Raw genomic sequence first — 20,423 nt, 5'->3', positions numbered from 1 at the left:
TTGATCATTTGAAAACATGAGTATTTATTCTACTGTCAAAACTCAACTTTAAATATAGTTTTAAAAACTATATATTTTTTTACTAATGAATAAACCACAGCAAGTAAAATAATAATATTGATACATTTAAAGAATAGCTATAAAGAAGAAATAATACAATTAAATATTTACATTTTAATTGTTTTTGGTTCCATCTTTTACTTTTAAACCTATTTTACTAGCGTAGAGTATGTACTTTTTGTGTCAAAATGTTTTCCATAAAATGTTTGGTGATCAAATGCAAAATCTCACATTTATTGGTGCAATTTATTTTTGCTTTAAGTTCAATATGCTTGTATAAAGTACTCTTTTGAAACTTTTATTTTGTCTGTGAAGTCAGACGGGATGTGGCGCACCGTGCTATTATTGTGAAAGGGGAGAAGTGTGCTGCTGCCTCTCAAGTTGCAACTGCTGTTGTGTTAGTAAGTTGATCTTCCGTGGATGATGTTGTTCACAAGCAGAGGACGTGTGTGGTGATTGTTGTGGCTACTTTGCTTTCAAGTGAGCGCCTGCACATTAAGGACGTGGTCCTGGACACATTATTTCCCCAAACAAATGTTCCTTCAGCATTTGACTCACATTTCTGTCAATTTCTGTGATTTTATGCGTTTAACAGCGGATTTCCTTTTCATTGGGACGGCGTGGCGCAGTGGGAGAGTGGCCGTGCGCAACCCGAGGGTCCCGGGTTCAAATCCCACCTAGAACCAACCTCGTCATGTCCGTTGTGTCCTGAGCAAGACACTTCACCCTTGCTCCTGATGGGTGCTGGTTGGCGCCTTGCATGGCAGCTCCCTCCATCAGTGTGTGAATGTGGAAGTAGTGTCAAAGCGCTTTGAGTACCTTGAAGGTAGAAAAGCGCTATACAAGTACAACCCATTTATCATTTATTTATATTTATTGGCCAAGGCACCAGCGACCCCAAAGGGAATAAGCGGTAGAAAATGGATGGATGGAATTCTGTGACAGCGTCCGCTGTTATGTCTACGCATAAATCATATGCCTTTTTTTTTTCTTGACTTTAGTGATTATTGATTAGGCATATTAGCCTTGTGTCAAATAATAATATCCACCTGTGTGAGATCCCAAACTTCGAGTAGACTTTCCTCAGTGATCCATTCCACCGTTACAAGCTCTGGAATTTGTACGCCCGTTAATGAGTTTTTTTTTTATCATTATATTTTCTTGATAGCGAGAAGCCGAAATCAAAATGAACATTTGAATAATTGTCCAGCCCTAGCGTCACAATCAAAATGAGTTTTTGAAATGAGATCAAGATGAACATTTGCTGTAAAATCCCTAATCCTCGCAGTGTTTTTGTCTCTTCCTCTTTCCACCTCCTACATAACATTATTCAATTACAGTATTTGCACTCCCTAGTGGTGAAACCGCTAAACTGCGGTTGCATCAACTATTTGCAGGCATGGGAAATATTCGCAAAAATGCGGAAATTAAACTTTATTTTTGCGCCAAAATATCACTTCTGTGTTTTTTAATGAAATTTAAAAATATATGATCCAAACAAAATGTGTTGAGTACTTGCGGTTCCTCTTTTGGGGTCAAAGGGGAGAGTAAAGCCTGCACTGGTCGCCAGGCAACCACAGACAAACAAGCATTCACACACACAGACCATTTTAGAACTAATATTTTGACTCGGGGGCCACATTGAGAGAAAAAATGTTTCTGGGGGGGTGTATGTGTGTATAAGTGATATATACACACTTAGATGTACAGTATGTGTGTATAAGTGATATATACACATTTAGATGTACAGTATGTGTGTATAAATGATATATACACATTTAGATGTACACTATGTGTGTATAAATGATATATACACATTTAGATGTACAGTATGTGTGTATAAATGATATATACACATTTAGATGTACAGTATGTGTGTATAAATGATATATACACATTTCCATGAACAGTATGTGTGTATAAATGATATATACACATTTAGATGTACAGTATGTGTGTATAAATGATATATACACATTTAGATGTACAGTATGTGTGTATAAATGATATATACACATTTAGATGTACAGTATGTGTGTATAAATGATATATACACATTTAGATGTACAGTATGTGTGTATAAATGATATATACACATTTACATGTACACTATGTGTGTATAAATGATATATACACATTTAGATGTACAGTATGTGTGTATAAATGATATATACACATTTAGATGTACACTATGTGTGTATAAATGATATATACACATTTAGATGTACACTATGTGTGTATAAATGATATATACACATTTAGATGTACAGTATGTGTGTATAAATGATATATACACATTTAGATGTACAGTATGTGTGTATAAGTGATATATACACATTTAGATGTACAGTATGTGTGTATAAGTGATATATACACATTTAGATGTACAGTATGTGTGTATAAATGATATATACACATTTAGATGTACAGTATGTGTGTATAAATGATATATACACATTTACATATACAGTATGTGTGTATAAATGATATATACACATTTCCATGAACAGTATGTGTGTATAAATGATATATACACATTTACATGTACACTATGTGTGTATAAATGATGTATACACATTTACATGTACACTATGTGTGTATAAATGATGTATACACATTTAGATGTACAGTATGTGTGTATAAATGATATATACACATTTAGAGGTACAGTATGTGTGTATAAATGATATATATACATTTAGATGTACAGTATGTGTGTTTGGCTCCCTTTCTTCCAGGAGCACTAATACCAAAAGTCACAAAATGGAATTTTACAGTTTTTTACTGAATGAGACATCCAAAATGTATATGACAGTAAAGAAAGTGGGATTTACAATACTAACTATGAACCATAAAACACTGAATATTAACAACATATGAACATCACTCGTCCATAGTTGTGTATCTTTTACAATCAAGCAAAACACAACAAAAATGTAACAAACATCAAAATATGAATGCAAAGTGTAATAAACACCTAGAATATAATACATATTATCACTTTAATGCAGATATTTGTTGTAAAAATGTGCTTCCACATCTGTTTCTGACACAGGTGTTTGTCTCTGGAAACAAGCCCCGCCCCCTCTGGTCTGAGCTGCTGTGACCTAGATTACTGTAATAACTCCTAGAACACTCAAAAGCATTGAAATACTTTCTATAGTTGAAGACTTACGCTCATTTAAAAAGATGACTGCACATCATCATGGCAAATACACTTTTCCTTTTAAAGGGGCGGCATAGCTCGGTTGGTAGAGTGGCCGTGCCAGCAACTTGAGGGTTGCAGGTTCGATTCCCGCTTGTGCCATCCTAGTTACTGCTGTTGTGTCCTTGGGCAAGAGACTTTACCCACCTGCTCCCAGTGCCACCCACACTGCTTTAAATGTAACTTAGATATTGGGTGTCACTATGTAAAGCGCTTTGAGTCACTAGAGAAAAGCGCTATATAAATACATTCACTTCACTTCACTTCACTTCACAAAGGTGTAAAAAAATGATGTCGGATTTCCGGCGTGCCGGATTGAAAATCTTAATGGGCCGCATGTGGCCCGCGGACCCTATTTTTTCCAGGTCTGATTTCGAATGTCCAATTACCCTGCCCTTGTTTTTGGATGTGGACGTAAGCCCATGCAAACACAAAGTTTAAAATGAAAGAATAATATGAAGGTAAGTAAGAGTATAAATTCATTTGTGTCCAACGTAGGACCCCCACCTGGACAAGTTCTTCACTTTAGTGTTTGTTGTAAAAATATGCTTCTACATCTGTTTCTGACACAGGTGTTTGTCTCTGGAAACAAGCCCCGCCCACTCTGGTCTGAGCTGCTGTGACCTAGATTACTGTAATAACTCCTAGAATACTCAAAAGTGCAGATTTCAAGCATTGAAATACTTTCTATAGTTGAAGACTTACGCTCATTTAAAAAGATGACTGCACATCATCATGGCAAATACACTTTTCCTTTTAAAGGGGCGGCATAGCTCGGTTGGTAGAGTGGCCAGCAACTTGAGGGTTGCAGGTTCGATTCCCGCTTGTGCCATCCTAGTTACTGCTGTTGTGTCCTTGGGCAAGAGACTTGACCCACCTGCTCCCAGTGCCACCCACACTGCTTTAAATGTAACTTAGATATTGGGTGTCACTATGTAAAGCGCTTTGAGTCACTAGAGAAAAGCGCTATATAAATACATTCACTTCACTTCACAAAGGTGTAAAAAAATGATGTCGGATTTCCGGCGTGCCGGATTGAAAATCTTAATGGGCCGCATGTGGCCCGCGGGCCCTATTTTGCCCAGGTCTGATTTCGAATGTCCAATTACCCTGCCCTTGTTTTTGGATGTGGACGTAAGCCCATACAAACACAAAGTTTAACATGAAAGAATAATATGAAGGTAAGTAAGAGAATAAATTCATTTGTGTCCAACGTAGGACCCCCACCTGGACAAGTTCTTCACTTTAGTGTACGTGCTCGAGGAGTACTCCTTCCCCTTCCGCCTCAAGGACGTCATCATCAGCGAGGCCAACATGGAAGGCGAGCTGAAGGCCAGCATGGCCACGCTGAGGAGTGCCCTGCTGGACACCTGTGTCAGGTTTCTCCACCAGCTGCTCAACAAACTGATCCAGCTCATCGTGTACCCTCCGGTCATTGCGGGCCAAATTGGTGATTGTTTAGTTGATTCCTGGTAATGCATGGTTAGAAAGCAACAGGCAGAATGTGGTGCATTGTCTGTTTCTGTCCACAGTAAACCTTGGCAGGGCTGCCTTTGAAGCCATGGCTCTGCTGGTCAACCAGATCCACAAAAATCTGGAAGGGAACCAGGACCAGCACGGGCGCAACAACCTGCTGGCCTCCTTCATCCATTACTGCTTCCGCCTGCCAACTGCTGAGCCGGCCATGCCGCCGCCAAGTGAGCTTAGCGGCATCAAACACATGCACCGGGAGAAACAAAAAAGAAAGGCCTAGTGACGCTTTTTTTTTTCACGCCCGCAGCTGGCGCTCAGTCCTACGAGATCCCCTTGCAGTACGCCACCTTCTCCAGAGCCACAGGCAGGCCCAGCAGCCTGAACCTGGCGCGTTCGAAGAGTATCAGCAACTCTGACCCCGACTTGGCCAGCACGCCACTTTCTCCCGACGAAGAAGTGCAGAGGATCATAGGCAGCAAGGTAGCTGACCTCCCTCACTTCTTTTTTGCTCCTTCAAATATTTCTGAATCATTTTCTATTCATGTTTCCTTTAAAGCAATGGCACAACATGAGGAGTCCATTTTGTGTCATGTTTTCAGCCTGTCATCATCAGTATTTGATGTGCTTGTAATTACTGTGCTGCTTTGTCTCCAGCAGAATGACTTTGCCATCAAGTTGTATTCCGCTGTTTGCTTCTCTCCTTTTGTCTGCCTCCACTCTTTGTTTGCCACTCCCATGCTGATGTATTTTGCCTCAGTTTCACTTGTGTGGCAATGATTCACTTTGTCCTTGCCTCTCGCCACACTGTGTGTGCGTGTGTGTGTGTGTGTGTGTGTGCGTGCGTGTGTGCGTGCGTGTGTGCGCGTGTGTGTTGTCGGGCTCACCCACGATGGCTTGTGGCAGGGCATTGATCGCTCCCACTCCTGGGTCAATTCTGCTTACGCCCCCGGGGGCTCCAGATCTGTGCTACGTCGGAACCCCAACTCCAGCTGCGAGCTCAAGCAGGTGCAGATGTCCTCCCGACCTTCCTGCCGTGTAGGTCTGTGCAGCTTTTGAGATTTAAGATCACAACTTGAGCGCCACGGCACCAGGCTTCATGCAGAACTAGTGTGTAGAGAGGACTTATGACTCTTTCTCCTCCAGTAAAACAAACAACCAAAGAGCCAAATTACAAGATTGTGATCTTATTTTGATTTGCCGTGCATCCCTTAATCGGGTGGATTACCTTTGGTTTCCTACTGCTGTGTCTTTCTCTCTGTCTCGCTGCATGCTGCATCCTGGCTGCTTCTTCATCACATAACAAGCCATACATGTCATGTGTGAGGCCTTGCACGCCACCCGGGTTCTTTCATTTGTCTATTTTCACACCCACCTTGTCCTCATATGTACGTGTGTGTGTGTCTGTCTATGTTCACCTCACCATCACGCCGACTTAGGCAATCGACCGCAGCAACAATCGCATGTCCGCCTTTCTGGACAGCGTGGCCTCATTTTCAGTTCCGCCAAGGCAGATTACCAAGAAGGTACAACACGCATCTACAAAACTAACATCATCACATGTTTGTGTTATTAATAATGGTCATCAATCATTACATGACTGCAGTTGTGTGTAAGACTTGCTTCTTTAGTCATTTTATTTATAATTCAACATTCACTTTGTCCTGACTAATGTTTCTGTCTGTTGTGTGTGGCTCTCCATCCAGCTGCTCCATGAAGAGCTGGCTCTGCAGTGGGTTGTCAGCAGCAGCAATGTGAGGGAAGCAGCGCTGCAGCAGGCCTGGTTCTTCTTCCAGCTCATGGTCGGCAAATCCATTTAGGGCAGCGTCCTTCCAGCATGAACATTCCAGTCAAAGCTGCTCTGTCTCTGCCATCTTCCAGACAAAAAGCATGGCCCATCATTTATTCCTCACCTCAAAGCTGGACCTTCCACGGCGTCAACGCTTCCCTGGCCGCTTTGTGGACGACATCGCCGCTCTGGTTTGTGCCATCAGTGCAGATATTGCCAGCCGGTACCACAAGGTAGGAAAAGACAGCACAACTCCATCCACTGTTGCCGCTACCTACTTGTTGTTTGGCCCGATAACTCAATGACAAGCTTGCTCTGCTTGAAAAGTTTGTCTGCTGAACGGAGTCCTCTGATCCTAGAGCCGGTCCAAGCAAGCCAACCTAGACCGCCTGAGACAGACCTCAGCAATTATTTAGACTTGGGGCCACATTGATAGAAAAAAATGCGTCTAGGGGGGCTGGTGTGTGTGTATAAAACAAATATTTACATATATATACATACATATATATATATGTATGTATATATATCCGTGTCGTTTGTCTGCCATGATTTTCCAGCCAAACGACACGAGTGCACATGTGCCTGACTTCGTTTTCAGGAAGTAAGCAGTGTTACCTAAAATGCAGTAATAAATTAAGTTTTTTCGGTAATTAAATATTTAGACAGTATTACTAGTCGTGTGTGTGTGTGTGTGTGTGTGTGTGTGTGTGTGTGTGCGTTTGTCAAAGTGACATATGGGGACATTTTTATGAAATTTCACCTTACATATGAGGACCTGTTGAAATATGGGGACATTTTCCATGTCCTCATATTTCCCGCAATGCTATCGTGTTCTAGACCCTCCCAGCATGTTCCCAGACCAAAAATCTCTAAAGTCTTCATTTGTCAAATTTTCAGAAAAAGTGTGTGAAAGTGTGTTTAATTTTTTTGGTCACCTTCGATTTTGCCCCTAGTGGCCATCTTTGCTATTATGACACACACACACACACACTTGTCCTCATATGTCATATGTCCTCATATGTCATGTGGGTCAGAAACTCACACACTCCAACATTTGAAAAACATCTAATCATTACAGCAATAAACATACTTTTGAATTCTAAATCAAATAACACATTTTCAACTGATCTGATGATCTCAACCTTTTTTATGTTAGTTTTATCTATTCATTTGGTTTATCTGGAGAGGATTTGTGCTGGACAATCAATAATAAAGGGATTATGGTGATGATTTAATCGGTTTGATTCAGTATTTTACTGTATTGGGCTTTTTTCTATTCTGTTGTCTAAAATACAATGCCGCACAATAATTACTTTAAATGTGCCTGAAAAAAAACCTTCAACCTTGATTGAGACAAAGGCGATAATTCAAATGCAATTCAAACTACATCCAGTATTTAATATTTTCAAATGGTTACAATAGCACATGATTTTGGTATTTTTATCTTTGGGACAAATTTTGGATTCAATTGGGGATTGTTTTTGGAGGTATTCACTTCACATTGTGTTCAAGATGCTTACTTCCGCCCACTCTGAAGAGTCTCGGCGTCTGATTGGTCCAATTTTCAGTTAGGCGCTGCCTGATTGGCCAGTGGATGATGTCTGCTCCTAACAGAGGGCTAAATCACTAGTTAACTATTTTCATCTTGGAAGTTATACAGCTCACGTATCACACTTAATATTGAATATATATAAAAAGGGTTTTCCAAAAGGACCATTTATAATCGAAATACAAAACTTCACACACGATTTTGAGCACAACAGAGCGCTCAGTGAACATCACTTCCGGGACGTGCAGCACCAGAGGGGGACATCTATCTTGGCCACAAACCATCTTTGACAGTCTTCGGCAGCATGGTTGAATCAGGTGAGCATAAAATGGAGTTTAACGTAATTAAATAGACCAATGTTTTTTAACATAGGAAAATAGTTCATTATAAAGAACAGTAAAATGTTTTTTGTTATTAATTGCAACCAGATTTGATTTTATGAGGTTAAATAAAGCATTTCAGTTCTGGGCCAAGGCCAAAAGGCATTTAAATTTTTTTTTTTTAAAGTTGCATGGAAGATTATAAGTAGCAGTGATTGTCACACACACACTAGGTGTGGTGAAATTATTCTCTGCATTTGACCCATCACCCTTGATCACTATGCAAGTAAACCTTGTCTTAATTTTAAACAAGACGGACTAGAGTTCTTCAAATTGTTTATACTTTTTCTCAAATACAAATATTTCAAGCTGATAAGCACTGTGGAGTTGGCATGTTACTGATATTGTTACATTAGTACTTTGTTTGAGAAGCTTCATGTCTGCATTGAGACTAAATTTAACAGTTTTTGAAGGGTTTAGTTCTTTGTTTTATTTCTGTGTCACTGACTTTTTTCATTTTTATGTGTGGATTTGTTAGGCGCATCAACACATGATATAGACATCGTGCCCAAAAGAAGAGCGAGATGTAATCCTGAGGCTGAAGCCACCGAGTTTATGTGATCTGGATGTGACAAGTCTTGTTTTAAGGCCCAGTGGATCAATGATTGGAAAGGTATGTCTTGTTATGTATCATATCAATGGTAACTGTATCAACATCTCATTTGGATCATTTCCTTACTGTCTAATAGAGGTTGTATTATATGGCTTTAATTAGAAGTGTTTGGAATAACAGCGTTCCACGTCCCAAGAGCTAGCTTCTGTAGCCGAGGATCGGACCGCCAAGTGCCCTGCCTTCGGCTGCCGCCCAGCTCACAATGCACCCGACCTCTATGGCCCCTCGGAGTCTTGTTCACGAGTGGGGGAAGAGTGGATCGTGAGATCGACAGGCGGATCGGTGCGGCGTCTTCAGTAATGCGGACGTTGTATCGATCCGTTGTGGTGAAGAAGGAGCTGAGCCGGAAGGCAAAGCTCTCAATTTACCGGTCGATCTACGTTCCCATCCTCACCTATGGTCATGAGCTTTGGGTCATGACCGAAAGGATAAGATCACGGGTACAAGCAGCCGGAATGAGTTTCCTCCGCCGTGTAGGGGTGCTCTCCCTTAGAGATAGGGTGAGAAGCTCTGCCATCCAGGAGGAACTCAAAGTAAAGGCGCTGCTCCTCCACATGGAGAGGAGCCAGATGAGGTGGTTCGGGCATCTGGTCAGGATGCCACCCGAACGCCTCCCTAGGGAGGTGTTTAGGGCACGTCCAACCGGTAGGAGGCCACGGGGAAGACCCAGGACACGTTGGGAAGACTATGTCTCCCGGCTGGCCTGGGAACGCCTCGGGATCCCCCGGGAAGAGCTAGACGAAGTGGCTGGGGAGAGGGAAGTCTGGGCTTCCCTGCTTAGGCTGCTGCCACCGCGACTCCACCTCGGAAAAGCGGAAGATGATGGATGGATGGATGGATGGTATAACAGCGGTATATGAAAACGATGTTACTAATGCTGTTACTTTTACTGGTAACGAGTAATCTAATAACTTTTATGTACGCTACAACGCTGTTACGATGCGTTTTATGTAATGTGGCATGCTACTTTTGATGTGATTGTATGTCAACAAGACAGCGTTAGAAGCACAAAAGGTTTAGTGCAGGTAATATCTTATTACTAATGAAAGCAACCCCCGGAAGTAATTACGAACACGATATCAAATAGAAAGAGGCCTCATCCACACGCAAACAAAAACATTCAACAGAACTATCTTAACTGCCACTGCTAAGCTAAAAAATACAGCTGAACTATTCTGCTATGTCTGGGCGCTGACGTCCCACTTGGCAAAAGGCACAGCTTTTTAAAGGCACACACACGCTCTGCTCTCGTGAAATGTCTCTCAACTGCATATGCTAGATATTTAAAACTTTTCTTTTTCAAGTAACACATTAATTACAAACCCCGTTTCCATATGAGTTGGGAAATTGTGTTAGATGTAAATCCAAACGGAATAATTTTTTTTACAAATAATAATTAACTTAGAATTTCATGGCTGTAACACGTGCCAAAGTAGTTGGGAAAGGGCATGTTCACCACTGTGTTACATCACCTTTTCTTTCAACAACACTCAATAACCGTTTGGGAACTGAGGAAACTAATTGTTGAAGCTTGGAAGGTGGAATTCTTTCCCATTCTTGTTTTATGTAGAGCTTCAGTCCTTCAACAGTCCGTGGTCTCCTCTGTCGTATTTTACGCTTCATAATGCACCACATATTTTTGATAGGACTGCAGGCCGGTCAGGAAAGTACCTGCACTCTTTTTTTATGAAGCTGAACACGTGCTGAATGTGGCTTGGCATTGTCTTGCTGAAATAAGCAGGGGCGTACATGAAAAAGTTGGCGCTTAAGTGGCAGCAAATGTTGTTCCAAACAGATGGGTAACTTACAGATGTGTAAGTTACCCATGCCTTGGGCACTAATGCACCCCCATACCATCACAGATGCTGGCTTTTCAACTTTGCGTCGATAACAGTCTGGATGGTTCGCTTCCCCTTTGGTCCGGATGAAACGGTGTCGAATATTTCCAAAAACAATTTGAAATTTGGGCTCGTTAGACCACAGAACACCTTTCCACTTTGCATCAGTCCATCTTAGATGATCTCGGGCCCAGAGAAGCCGGCGGCGTTTCTGGATGTTGATAATTGGCTTTCGCTTTGCATAATAGAGCTTTAACTTGCACTTACAGATGTAGCAACAAACTGTATTTAGTGACAGTGGTTTTCTGAAGTGGGCTTCACGGTGGCAGAGGGGTTAGTGCGTCTGCCTCACAATACGAAGGTCCTGCAGTCCTGGGTTCAAATCCAGCCTCGGGATCTTCCTGTGTGGAGTTTGCATGTCCTCCCCGTGAATGCGTGGGTTCCCTCCGGGTACTCCGGCTTCCTCCCACTTCCAAAGACATGCACCTGGGGATAGGTTGATTGGCAACACTAAAAATTGGCCCTAGTGTGTGAATGTGAGTGTAAATGTTGTCTATCTGTGTTGGCCCTGCGATGAGGTGGCGACTTGTCCAGGGTGTACCCCGCCTTCCGCCCGATTGTAGCTGAGATAGGCACCAGCGCCCCCTGCGACCCCAAAAAGGGAATAAGCGGTAGAAAATGGATGGATGGATGGGTTTTCTGAAGTGTTCCTGAACTCATGTGGTGATATCCTTTAGAGATTGATGACGGTTTTTGATACAGTGCCGTCTGAGGGATCGAAGGTCACGGTTATTCAATGTTAGTTTCCAGACATGCCGCTTACGTGGAGTGATTTCTCCAGATTCTCTGAACCTTTTGATGATATCATGGAGCGTAGATATTGAAATCCCTAAATTTCTTGCAATTGCACTTTGAGAAACGTTGTTCTTAAACTGTTTGACTATTTGCTCACGCAGTTGTGGACAAAGGGGTGTACCTCGCCCCATCCTTTCCTGTGAAAGACTGAGCATTTTTTGGGAAGCTGTTTTTATACCCAATCATGGCACCCACCTGTTCCAAATTAGCCTTCACACCTGTGGGATGTCCCAAATAAGTGTTTGATGAGCATTTCTTAACTTTATCAGTATTTATTGCCACCTTTCCCAACTTCTTTGTCGCGTGTTGCTGGCATCAAATTCTAAAGTTATAGATTATTTGCACCAAAAAAACGTTTATAAGTTTGAACATCAAATATGTTGTCTTTGTAGCATATTCAACTGAATATGGGTTGAAAATGATTCACAAATCATTGTATTCTGTTTATATTTACTTCTAACACAATTTCCCAACTCATATGGAAACGGGGTTTGTACTTAATTTAATAATTAATTACATTTATGAAAGAGTAATTCTGTTTGTAATTGAATTTTTTGTTATTATTCCTTTTTAAAACAGATATTCCAAACATTGTTAATTGATAAACTGTTTTATCAGGATATGGTGTATTTGCTCTTGCATCAATTTAAAAAGGTTCTTTTGTGGTCGAGTACCGAGGGAAGTTCATCTCAAGACATGAGCGGGACAAGAGACAGAAACCCTCTATAAATATCTTTACTATTTATCTGGCATTATATGCTCATAATGTTAACAACAAAAAGTGCTGATAATGTTATAATTAATAAGTTCTAACATTATTTTTATGTGTTTTGTTGCAGACACCAACTGTTGATGTTCTATCTCAACATTCTCCAGATTCATGTGAGCGATAAACCGACTTCATCCCTCCAACAGGTTATTACTTGACTATTTTACTATCCATCCATCCATCCATTTTCTACTACCTGTCCCTTTTTTGGGGTGGCGGGGTGTGCTTGAGCCTATCTGAGCTGCATTCGGGCGGAAGGCGGAGTACACCCTGGACAAGTCGCCACCTCATTACACGGCCAACACAAATAGACAACATTTACACTCACATTCACACACTAGGGCCAATTTAGTGTTGCCAATCAACCTATCCCCAGGTGCATGTCTTTGGAGGTAAGATGAAGCCGGAGTACCCGGAGGGAACCCACGCAGTCACGGGGAGAACATGCAAACTCCACACAGAAAGATCACGAGCCCAGGATTTAACTCAGGACTACTCAGGACCTTCGATTTGTGACACACATGCACTAACCCCTGTACCACCGTGCTGCCCTATATCTGCTAAAAACTTGACACAACCTATACTTCAAAAGACATTTAATCCTTTTAACCTCTCACAGATCAGTTTATATGACAACATTTTTTAAGGGTACATCCATGTTAGTCAGTGTGGAAATAACAACTCATGTTTAGCAAAACAGGAGATGTTACAGGTCAGCAACATGAATTCTGTATGTGATCACTTGTCATGTACTCATATTGTTTGAACTAAAAAAGACTTCAGTGTGTTTCATATAAGGTCCTCATATTTTCTGAACCACATTAGTGTGTGTTACAATGTTTAATTCAAAGCTTTAAAATGAGTGTTTCAATCCAGGTCCTCATATTTTCTGAACCACATTTTAGTGAATGTTACATTCTTAAATAATAGTCTAAGAGCTAAAACGCTATAATAATCTTTACTGTTTATGTAGAATTATATGCTCAGAATATTATCAACCAAAAGTGGTTGTTAATGTTATAATTAATTAGTTCTGACATTATATTTTTGTGTTTTGTTGCAGACACCAACTGTTGGGGTTCTATCTCAACATTCTCCAGATTCAGATGTGAGCGATAAACCGACTTCATCCCTCCAACAGGTTATTACAAGTCTATTTTTACTATATCTGCTCTAAATGTGACCCAACCTATATTTTGAAAGACATTTATTAATTTTAATCTCTCACAGATCAGTTTATTTGACAACATTTTCGTAAGGGTACATCCATGTTAGTCAGTAAGGAGTTTGGAACTCATGTTTAGCAAAACAGGAGATGTTACAAGTCAACAACATACATTCTACATGTGACCACTCGTCATGTCCTTATATTGTTTGAACCAAGAAAGACTTAGGTGTGTTTCATATAAGGTCCTCATATTTTCTAAACCAGATTAGTGTGTGTTACAATGTTAATGTCCAAGCTTTAAAATGAGTGTCTCAATTCAGGTCCTCATATTTTCTGAACCAGATTTTAGTGTGTTTTATATTCTTAATTAATTGTCTAAGAGCTGAAACTCTGTAATAATCTTTACTAATTATCTGGCATTGTATGCTCAGAGTTTTATCAACAAAAAGTGCTGATAATGTTATAATTAATTAGTTTTGACATTATATTTTTGTGTTTTGTTGCAGAAACCAACTGTTGAGGTTCCATCTCAACATTCTCCAGATTCAGATGTGAGCCATTAACTGACTTCATCCCTCCAACAGGTTATTACATGTCTATTTTTACTATATCTGCTCTAAATTTGACCCAACCTATATTTTGAAAGACATTTATTTATTTTAATCTCTCACAGATCAGTTTATATGACAACTTTTTCGCAAGGGTACATCCATGTTAGTCAGTAGGAAGTTTAGAACTCATGTTTAGCAAAACAGGAGATGTTACAAGTCAACAACATAAATTCTACATGTGAGCACTCGTCATGTCCTTATATTGTTTGAAGCAAGAAAGACTTAGGTGTGTTTCATATAAGGTCCTCATATTTTCTGAACCAGAAAATGTGTGTTACAATGTTAATGTCAAAGCTTTAAAATGAGTGTCTCATTTCAGGTCCTCATATTTTCTGAACCAGATTTTTGTGTGTGTTACATTCTTAATGAATTGTCTAAGAGCTGAAACTCTGTAATAATTTTTACCCTTTATCTGGCATTGTATGCTCAGATTTTTATCAACAAAAAGTGGTGAGAATGTTATAATTAATTAGTTATGACATTATATTTTTGTGTTTTGTTGCAGAAACCAACTGTTGAGGTTCTATCTCAACATTCTCTAGATTCAGATGACAGCCATAAACCGACTTCATCCCTCCAACAGGTTATTACATGTCTATTTTTACTATATCTGCTCTAAATTTGACCCAACCTATATTTTGAAAGACATTTATTAATTTTAATCTCTCACAGATCAGTTTATATGACATCATTTTCGTAAGGGTACATCCATGTTAGTCAGTAGGAAGTTTGGAACTCATGTTTAGCAAAACAGGAGATGTTTACAGCCGGTTTCTGCAGCGCTGTTTTCATTGATCAAAGTATTTTTTCGGTGGTCGTGTTTTTGGTACATAACTTGTAAATAGTGCGCAAATAATAGGCTATATATATATATATATATATATATATATATATATATATATATATAAATACATTCAAACCCCGTTTCCATATGAGTTGGGAAATTGTGTTAGATGTACATATAAACGGGATACAATGATTTGCAAAGAATTTTCAACCCCAATTCTGTTGAATATTCTACAAAGACAACATATTTGATGTTAAAACTGCTAAACATTTTTTTTGCAAAGAATTTAGGGATTTTACCATCTAGGGTCCGTAAAATTATCAAAAGGTTCAGAGAATCTGGAGAAATCACTGGACGTAAGCGATGTACTGCATTAAAAACCGACATCAGTGTGTAAAAGATATCACCACATGGGCTCAGAAATACTTCAGAAAACCACTGTCAGTTACTACAGTTGGTCGCTACATCTGTAAATGCAAGTTAAAACTCTACTATGCAAAGCAAATGCCATTTATCAACAACACAGAGGAACGTCGCGGGCTTCGCTGGGCCCGAGCTCATCTAAGATGGACTGATGCAAAGTGGAAAAGTGTTCTGTGGTCTGACGAGTCCACATTTCAAATTATATATGGAAATTGTGGACGTGGTGTTCTCCGGAACAAAGAGGAAAATAACCATCCGGATTGTTATAGGCGCAAAGTTCAAAAGCCAGCATGTGTGATGGTATGGGGGTGTATTAGTGCCCAAATCATGGGTAACTTACACATCTGAGAAGGGACCATTAATGCTGAATGGTCCATACAGGTTTTGGAGCAACATATGTTGTCATCCAAGCAACATTATCATGGACGCCCCTGCTTATTTCAGCAAAACAATGCCAAGCCACGTGTTACAACAGCGTGTCTTCGTAGTAAAAGAGTGCGGGTACTTTCCTGGTCCGCCTGCAGTCCAGACATGTCTCCCATCGAAAATGTGTAGCGCATTATGAAGCGTAAAATACGACAACTTAAGCTCTACATCAAGCAAGAATGGTAAAGAATTCTACTTTCAAAGCTTCAACAATTAGTTTCCTCAGTTCCCAAACGTTTATTGAGTGTTGTTAAAAGAAAATGTGATGTAACACAGTGGTGAACATGCCCTTTCCCAACTACTTTGGCACGTGTTGCAGCCATGAAATTCTAAGTTAATTATTATTTGCAAAAAAAAAAAAGTTTGAGTTTTAACATCAAATATGTTGTCTTTGTAATGCTTTCAATTGAATATGGGTTGAAAAGGATTTGCAAATCATTGTATTCTGTTTATATTTACATCGAACACAATTTTCCCAACTTTTTTGTATATATATTAGGGCTGGGCAACGATTAAAATTTTTAATCGAAGTTAATCGCACTATTTCTCTTATTAATCGCGATTAACTGCATTGTATACGCAAAGCCCAATAATGAATTCAAAAGTAGTGTGTAGTGCACCTTTATTGGAATATTCTCCCACATGAACAAAAGCGCCACAACATTTGTTGTGCAAACACAATTTAAATCAGTCCTTGTTAAACAGTAGCAGTTAAATAGCATATTTTATGAAAATCAACTCCAAAAATGTAAATACAAACATTTAAGCTTATTGCCACTGCCAGGGTATTTAAGTTATCCTGTTTGTTATGGAAAATAAATATAATCTACATACAAATCTCTGAGCCACAATCATAACATCTGAACAGGCAATTTCTGAGGTAACAGCAGTAACATTTTTTTTTATCAGGGATCTTATGTTTAAAAAACTTATATTATAGGTAGTGGGCTGTTTTAGGGTATTTTTTATCAAATTATCCTTAGTAGCAATATGAATAATGTTGTGTTTATTCTGCGTAGTGCACTTAAAATAATTATGACCATATCTGTTTGCTTGGTGCTTTGATAAACTGAACGCATATACATGGTACTATATTGTAATGTTATGAGCCAGGGGAAAAAAGAACTACCCTACCCAGCATGCAACAGGAGTGACGAGCATGCGCGGTAGCCCGGGATAGGTTGTATCGCCATGACGGCATCTTGTATGTTGTGATATGCACGCTCTGAAAGCAAACGTTAAGAACTCAGCCAACACTCCTGGTCTGCATTATTCATAAATGGACAGACAACACATACTCCGCTGCTTCACAAAGCACAATATGTTAAATGTTTACTTTTACAGTTTTCTAATTCTTCCTTTCAGATTGACAGCAGGACAAATCGCTGGAAGTGGGTATGTCTCAAGCTTCTTCCACTTGGTCCACTCCAAAGCGGGGTAAATAAATAATCCACATCATTTACTAGAATATTATATTACGTTTTGCACCTTTTCACTGTGTTATAGTCATTATTCCTTCAGTAAGAAATTGTATTTTGTCTCCTTTATGACAGCTGCAAAGGGGAAGAAGTGGAAGCAGTTGAATGACACATGTTGCATTTTGTAACTGGCAACAAAGTACCAGGTAAAAAAGATTGTGAAGCCTCCCTCCATAAAGAACTAGTAGCTCTACAGGACAGAGATTGGCTTGCCATCAAGTACTACATCCATAACAGAATTATATTTAAAAAAGGAAAAAAAAATGTTTTCCCACATCTTCTGTGGTAGTTTGAGTATGTTACCAGCAATTAAAAGAGCAAAATAAACAGCAAGCGTTTTGTATTTATTCCAGATAATTCTTAGCGACAAAATCCACAAAAACAATTCAGTTACACTTAATCGACAATTACATTTTTACCCATGTTTCTTTTAAACTCTTCTTGGTTTTAGATTACAGTAGCATGGGATTGGGATTTTTTTTTTAAATGACAACACATCAACTAAACCAACTCAGGTGGTTTTGTTAAGTCTCTGATGTCATTAGCCTCATATGTCACATGAACCTGAAATCTTAAACACTCTGTGACGTCATTGTCATCATATGTCACATAAACTTGAAATCTTAAACACTCTGTGACGTCATGGTCATCATATGTCACATGAACCTGAAATCTTAAACACTCGGTGACGTCATGGTCATCATATGTCACATAAACTTGAAATCTTAAACACTCTGTGACGTCATGGTCATCATATGTCACATGAACCTGAAATCTTAAACACTCGGTGACGTCATGGTCATCATATGTCACATAAACTTGAAATCTTAAACACTCTGGTCTTCATTTGTCACCTAAACCTGACAAGTCCTCATATGTACCATAAAAATCAGGTTCAGAAAAAAACAAAAGAGTTGCAAAAATCTCAATAGACCACTGTGTTTCTAAAATTCTGGTTCACTAACCGTCTGATTCCCAGGCCTGTAGGACCATTGGAAAGGCATGTCCCCATATGTCACGTTTTTGTCATAAGTCCTCATATGTCACCCAAACACGTATGTGTGTGTGCGCGTGTGCGTGTGTGCGTGTGTGCGTGTATATATATATAAAGTATATGTATATATATGTTTATAAAATCAGTGTTGTGCTTGAAGCTCATGAAGAGAATGCTAAGAGTGTGCAAAGCAGTAATCAGAGCAAAGAGTGGCTATTTCGAAGAAACTAGAATATAAAACACGTTTTCAGTTATTTCACCTTTTGTTAAGTACATAACTACACGTGTGTTCATTCATAATTTTTATGTGACAATCTACAGTGTAAATAGTCATGGAAATAAAGAAAACATTGCATTGAATTAGGTGTGTCCAAACTTTTGGTCTGTAACTTATGTTTGTATGTGTGAGTGTGTGTGTATATATATATATATATTTAATACATTTCGCTAAAAATATTCTGCCATATGTGTGCTTACGTCCTGTTTTTCAGGAACACAAATACAAAAACTCACACAATAATATCTGATAGAATGATAAAATATATGAATATTGTGACAGACCAACACAAAACCCAAAAAGGAATTTCACTGTTTTTTTCAATGAGTAAGACACCTAGAATGTACTGTATATAAAAATAAAGAATGGCAACACCGTAGACTATACAGTACCGCCATCTTTAGTCCTGGAATTGCAACTGCATGCAAACTATATAATACTTGCAAATGAGACTCACAATGTAAGAAAACAATATATCTCAACTGGACAGCACAGTTATCAATATCAGCTCATTGTCAATATTGAATTCAAAGAAAATGATTTTATTATTAAACAATTAACATGTTTTAACACACACAAACGTGCCAAAAATTGATACAGTTAAGTACCAGTATTGACTTCCAGGTACCGAGAATTGGCACCGTATCGGTTCAAATGAAAACGTAGGCCGCACCAAAACACTGATTTTGAAGACACCAAGTGAGAGCAAGAGCAGGTGAAAGGAAAATGAGCAACAAAGAAAGATTCAATGTAAGCCAAGAAGCATGAAGCCCGTAGGTAAACATCCTTGACTCTTTTCAGCAAGGTGTTGTTCATTACAATTCAGTCAAGTCATCACAAACGCTCCTTACAGCACTTCTATGGGAACCTTCTTGACATTGTTTTTTTCATTTCATCTCAGCTCGTAAGATGTCAACGGGTATTAATCCCTCTCTAGGAAAACAACACGGACACATCACAGCTTGTTAAATGACAGCATTACAGGCCTACTGAAATGAGATGTTCTTATTTAAAAGGAGATAGCAGCTCCATTCTATGTGTCATACTTCATCATTTCGCCATATTACCATATTTTTGCTGAAAGGATTTAGTAGAGAACATCCACGATAAGGTTTGCAACTTTTGGTCGCTAATAAAAAAGCTTTGCCTTTACCGAAAGTAGCAGACGATGTGCGCGTGATGTCACGGGTTGTGGAGCTCCTCACATCTGAACATTGTTTACAATGTGAGCCTCCAGCAGCCAGACCTTTTTGGACCGAGAAAGCGACAATTTCTCCCTTTTAAATTGAGCAAGGATGAAAGATTTGTGGATGACGAAATTTAAAAGTGAAGGCCTAGAGAAAAAAAAAAAAAAAAAAGGCGATTGCAGATGTTGTTACACACATTTACTTTGATAATTCTGGAAAATCCCTTATCTGCTATTGTGTTAGTGAGATTAAATAGTACCTATGGTCGGAGGGGTGTGGCCACAGGTATGTGTGTTGACGCCAGAGTCTCTGAGGCAAGTCACGCTGCTGGAAGCTCCGCTGATGTCGCCGTTAAGAGCAAACTTATTACCACAAATTTTTTCACCGAAAACTGCTGGTTGACATTTGGTCGGGATCCATGTTGGCTTGACCGCTCTGATCCAGAGTAAAGCTTCACCTCCAGGAATTTTAAACAAGGAAACACCGTGTTTGTGTGGCTAAAGGCTAAAGCTTCCCACCTCCATATTTCTACTTTGACTTCTCC

The 20,423-nt window shown here is 39.4% G+C and overlaps 1 protein-coding gene and 1 long non-coding RNA gene across 5 annotated transcripts in view; both read left to right on the top strand.

Annotated features, from left to right (window-relative positions):
- Positions 1-20,423, top strand: part of LOC133555758 (dedicator of cytokinesis protein 7-like) — an 84,245-nt gene that overhangs the window by 39,670 nt on the left and 24,152 nt on the right. For 2 of the 4 annotated variants that reach the window (XR_009807396.1, XM_061905083.1), the window contains exons 20-26: positions 4,484-4,715; positions 4,798-4,962; positions 5,046-5,218; positions 5,642-5,743; positions 6,175-6,261; positions 6,442-6,537; positions 6,617-6,757. Coding sequence is in view for 3 of the 4 variants with exons in the window: in XM_061905083.1 (XP_061761067.1) it covers positions 4,484-4,715; positions 4,798-4,962; positions 5,046-5,218; positions 5,642-5,743; positions 6,175-6,261; positions 6,442-6,537; positions 6,617-6,757 (996 nt within the window). In the remaining variant the exon portion in view is untranslated. Of the gene's footprint in view, positions 1-4,483; positions 4,716-4,797; positions 4,963-5,045; positions 5,219-5,294; positions 5,599-5,641; positions 5,744-6,174; positions 6,262-6,441; positions 6,538-6,616; positions 6,758-20,423 lie in introns of those variants that run through there. The other 2 variants (XM_061905084.1, XM_061905085.1) reach the window with 2 other exon arrangements.
- Positions 6,766-17,748, top strand: LOC133555760 (uncharacterized). Its single transcript, XR_009807397.1, has 8 exons — positions 6,766-8,390; positions 8,932-9,066; positions 12,599-12,674; positions 13,592-13,669; positions 14,203-14,280; positions 14,813-14,890; positions 17,309-17,380; positions 17,497-17,748. It is a non-coding gene; the product is annotated as an uncharacterized LOC133555760 (long non-coding RNA).

The sequence above is a fragment of the Nerophis ophidion genome, linkage group LG07, assembly GCF_033978795.1.
Source record: "Nerophis ophidion isolate RoL-2023_Sa linkage group LG07, RoL_Noph_v1.0, whole genome shotgun sequence".
Classification (NCBI taxonomy): domain Eukaryota; kingdom Metazoa; phylum Chordata; class Actinopteri; order Syngnathiformes; family Syngnathidae; genus Nerophis; species Nerophis ophidion.
Note: the sequence above shows the minus strand (reverse complement) of the source record. Positions and strands in the feature narration are given on the sequence as shown.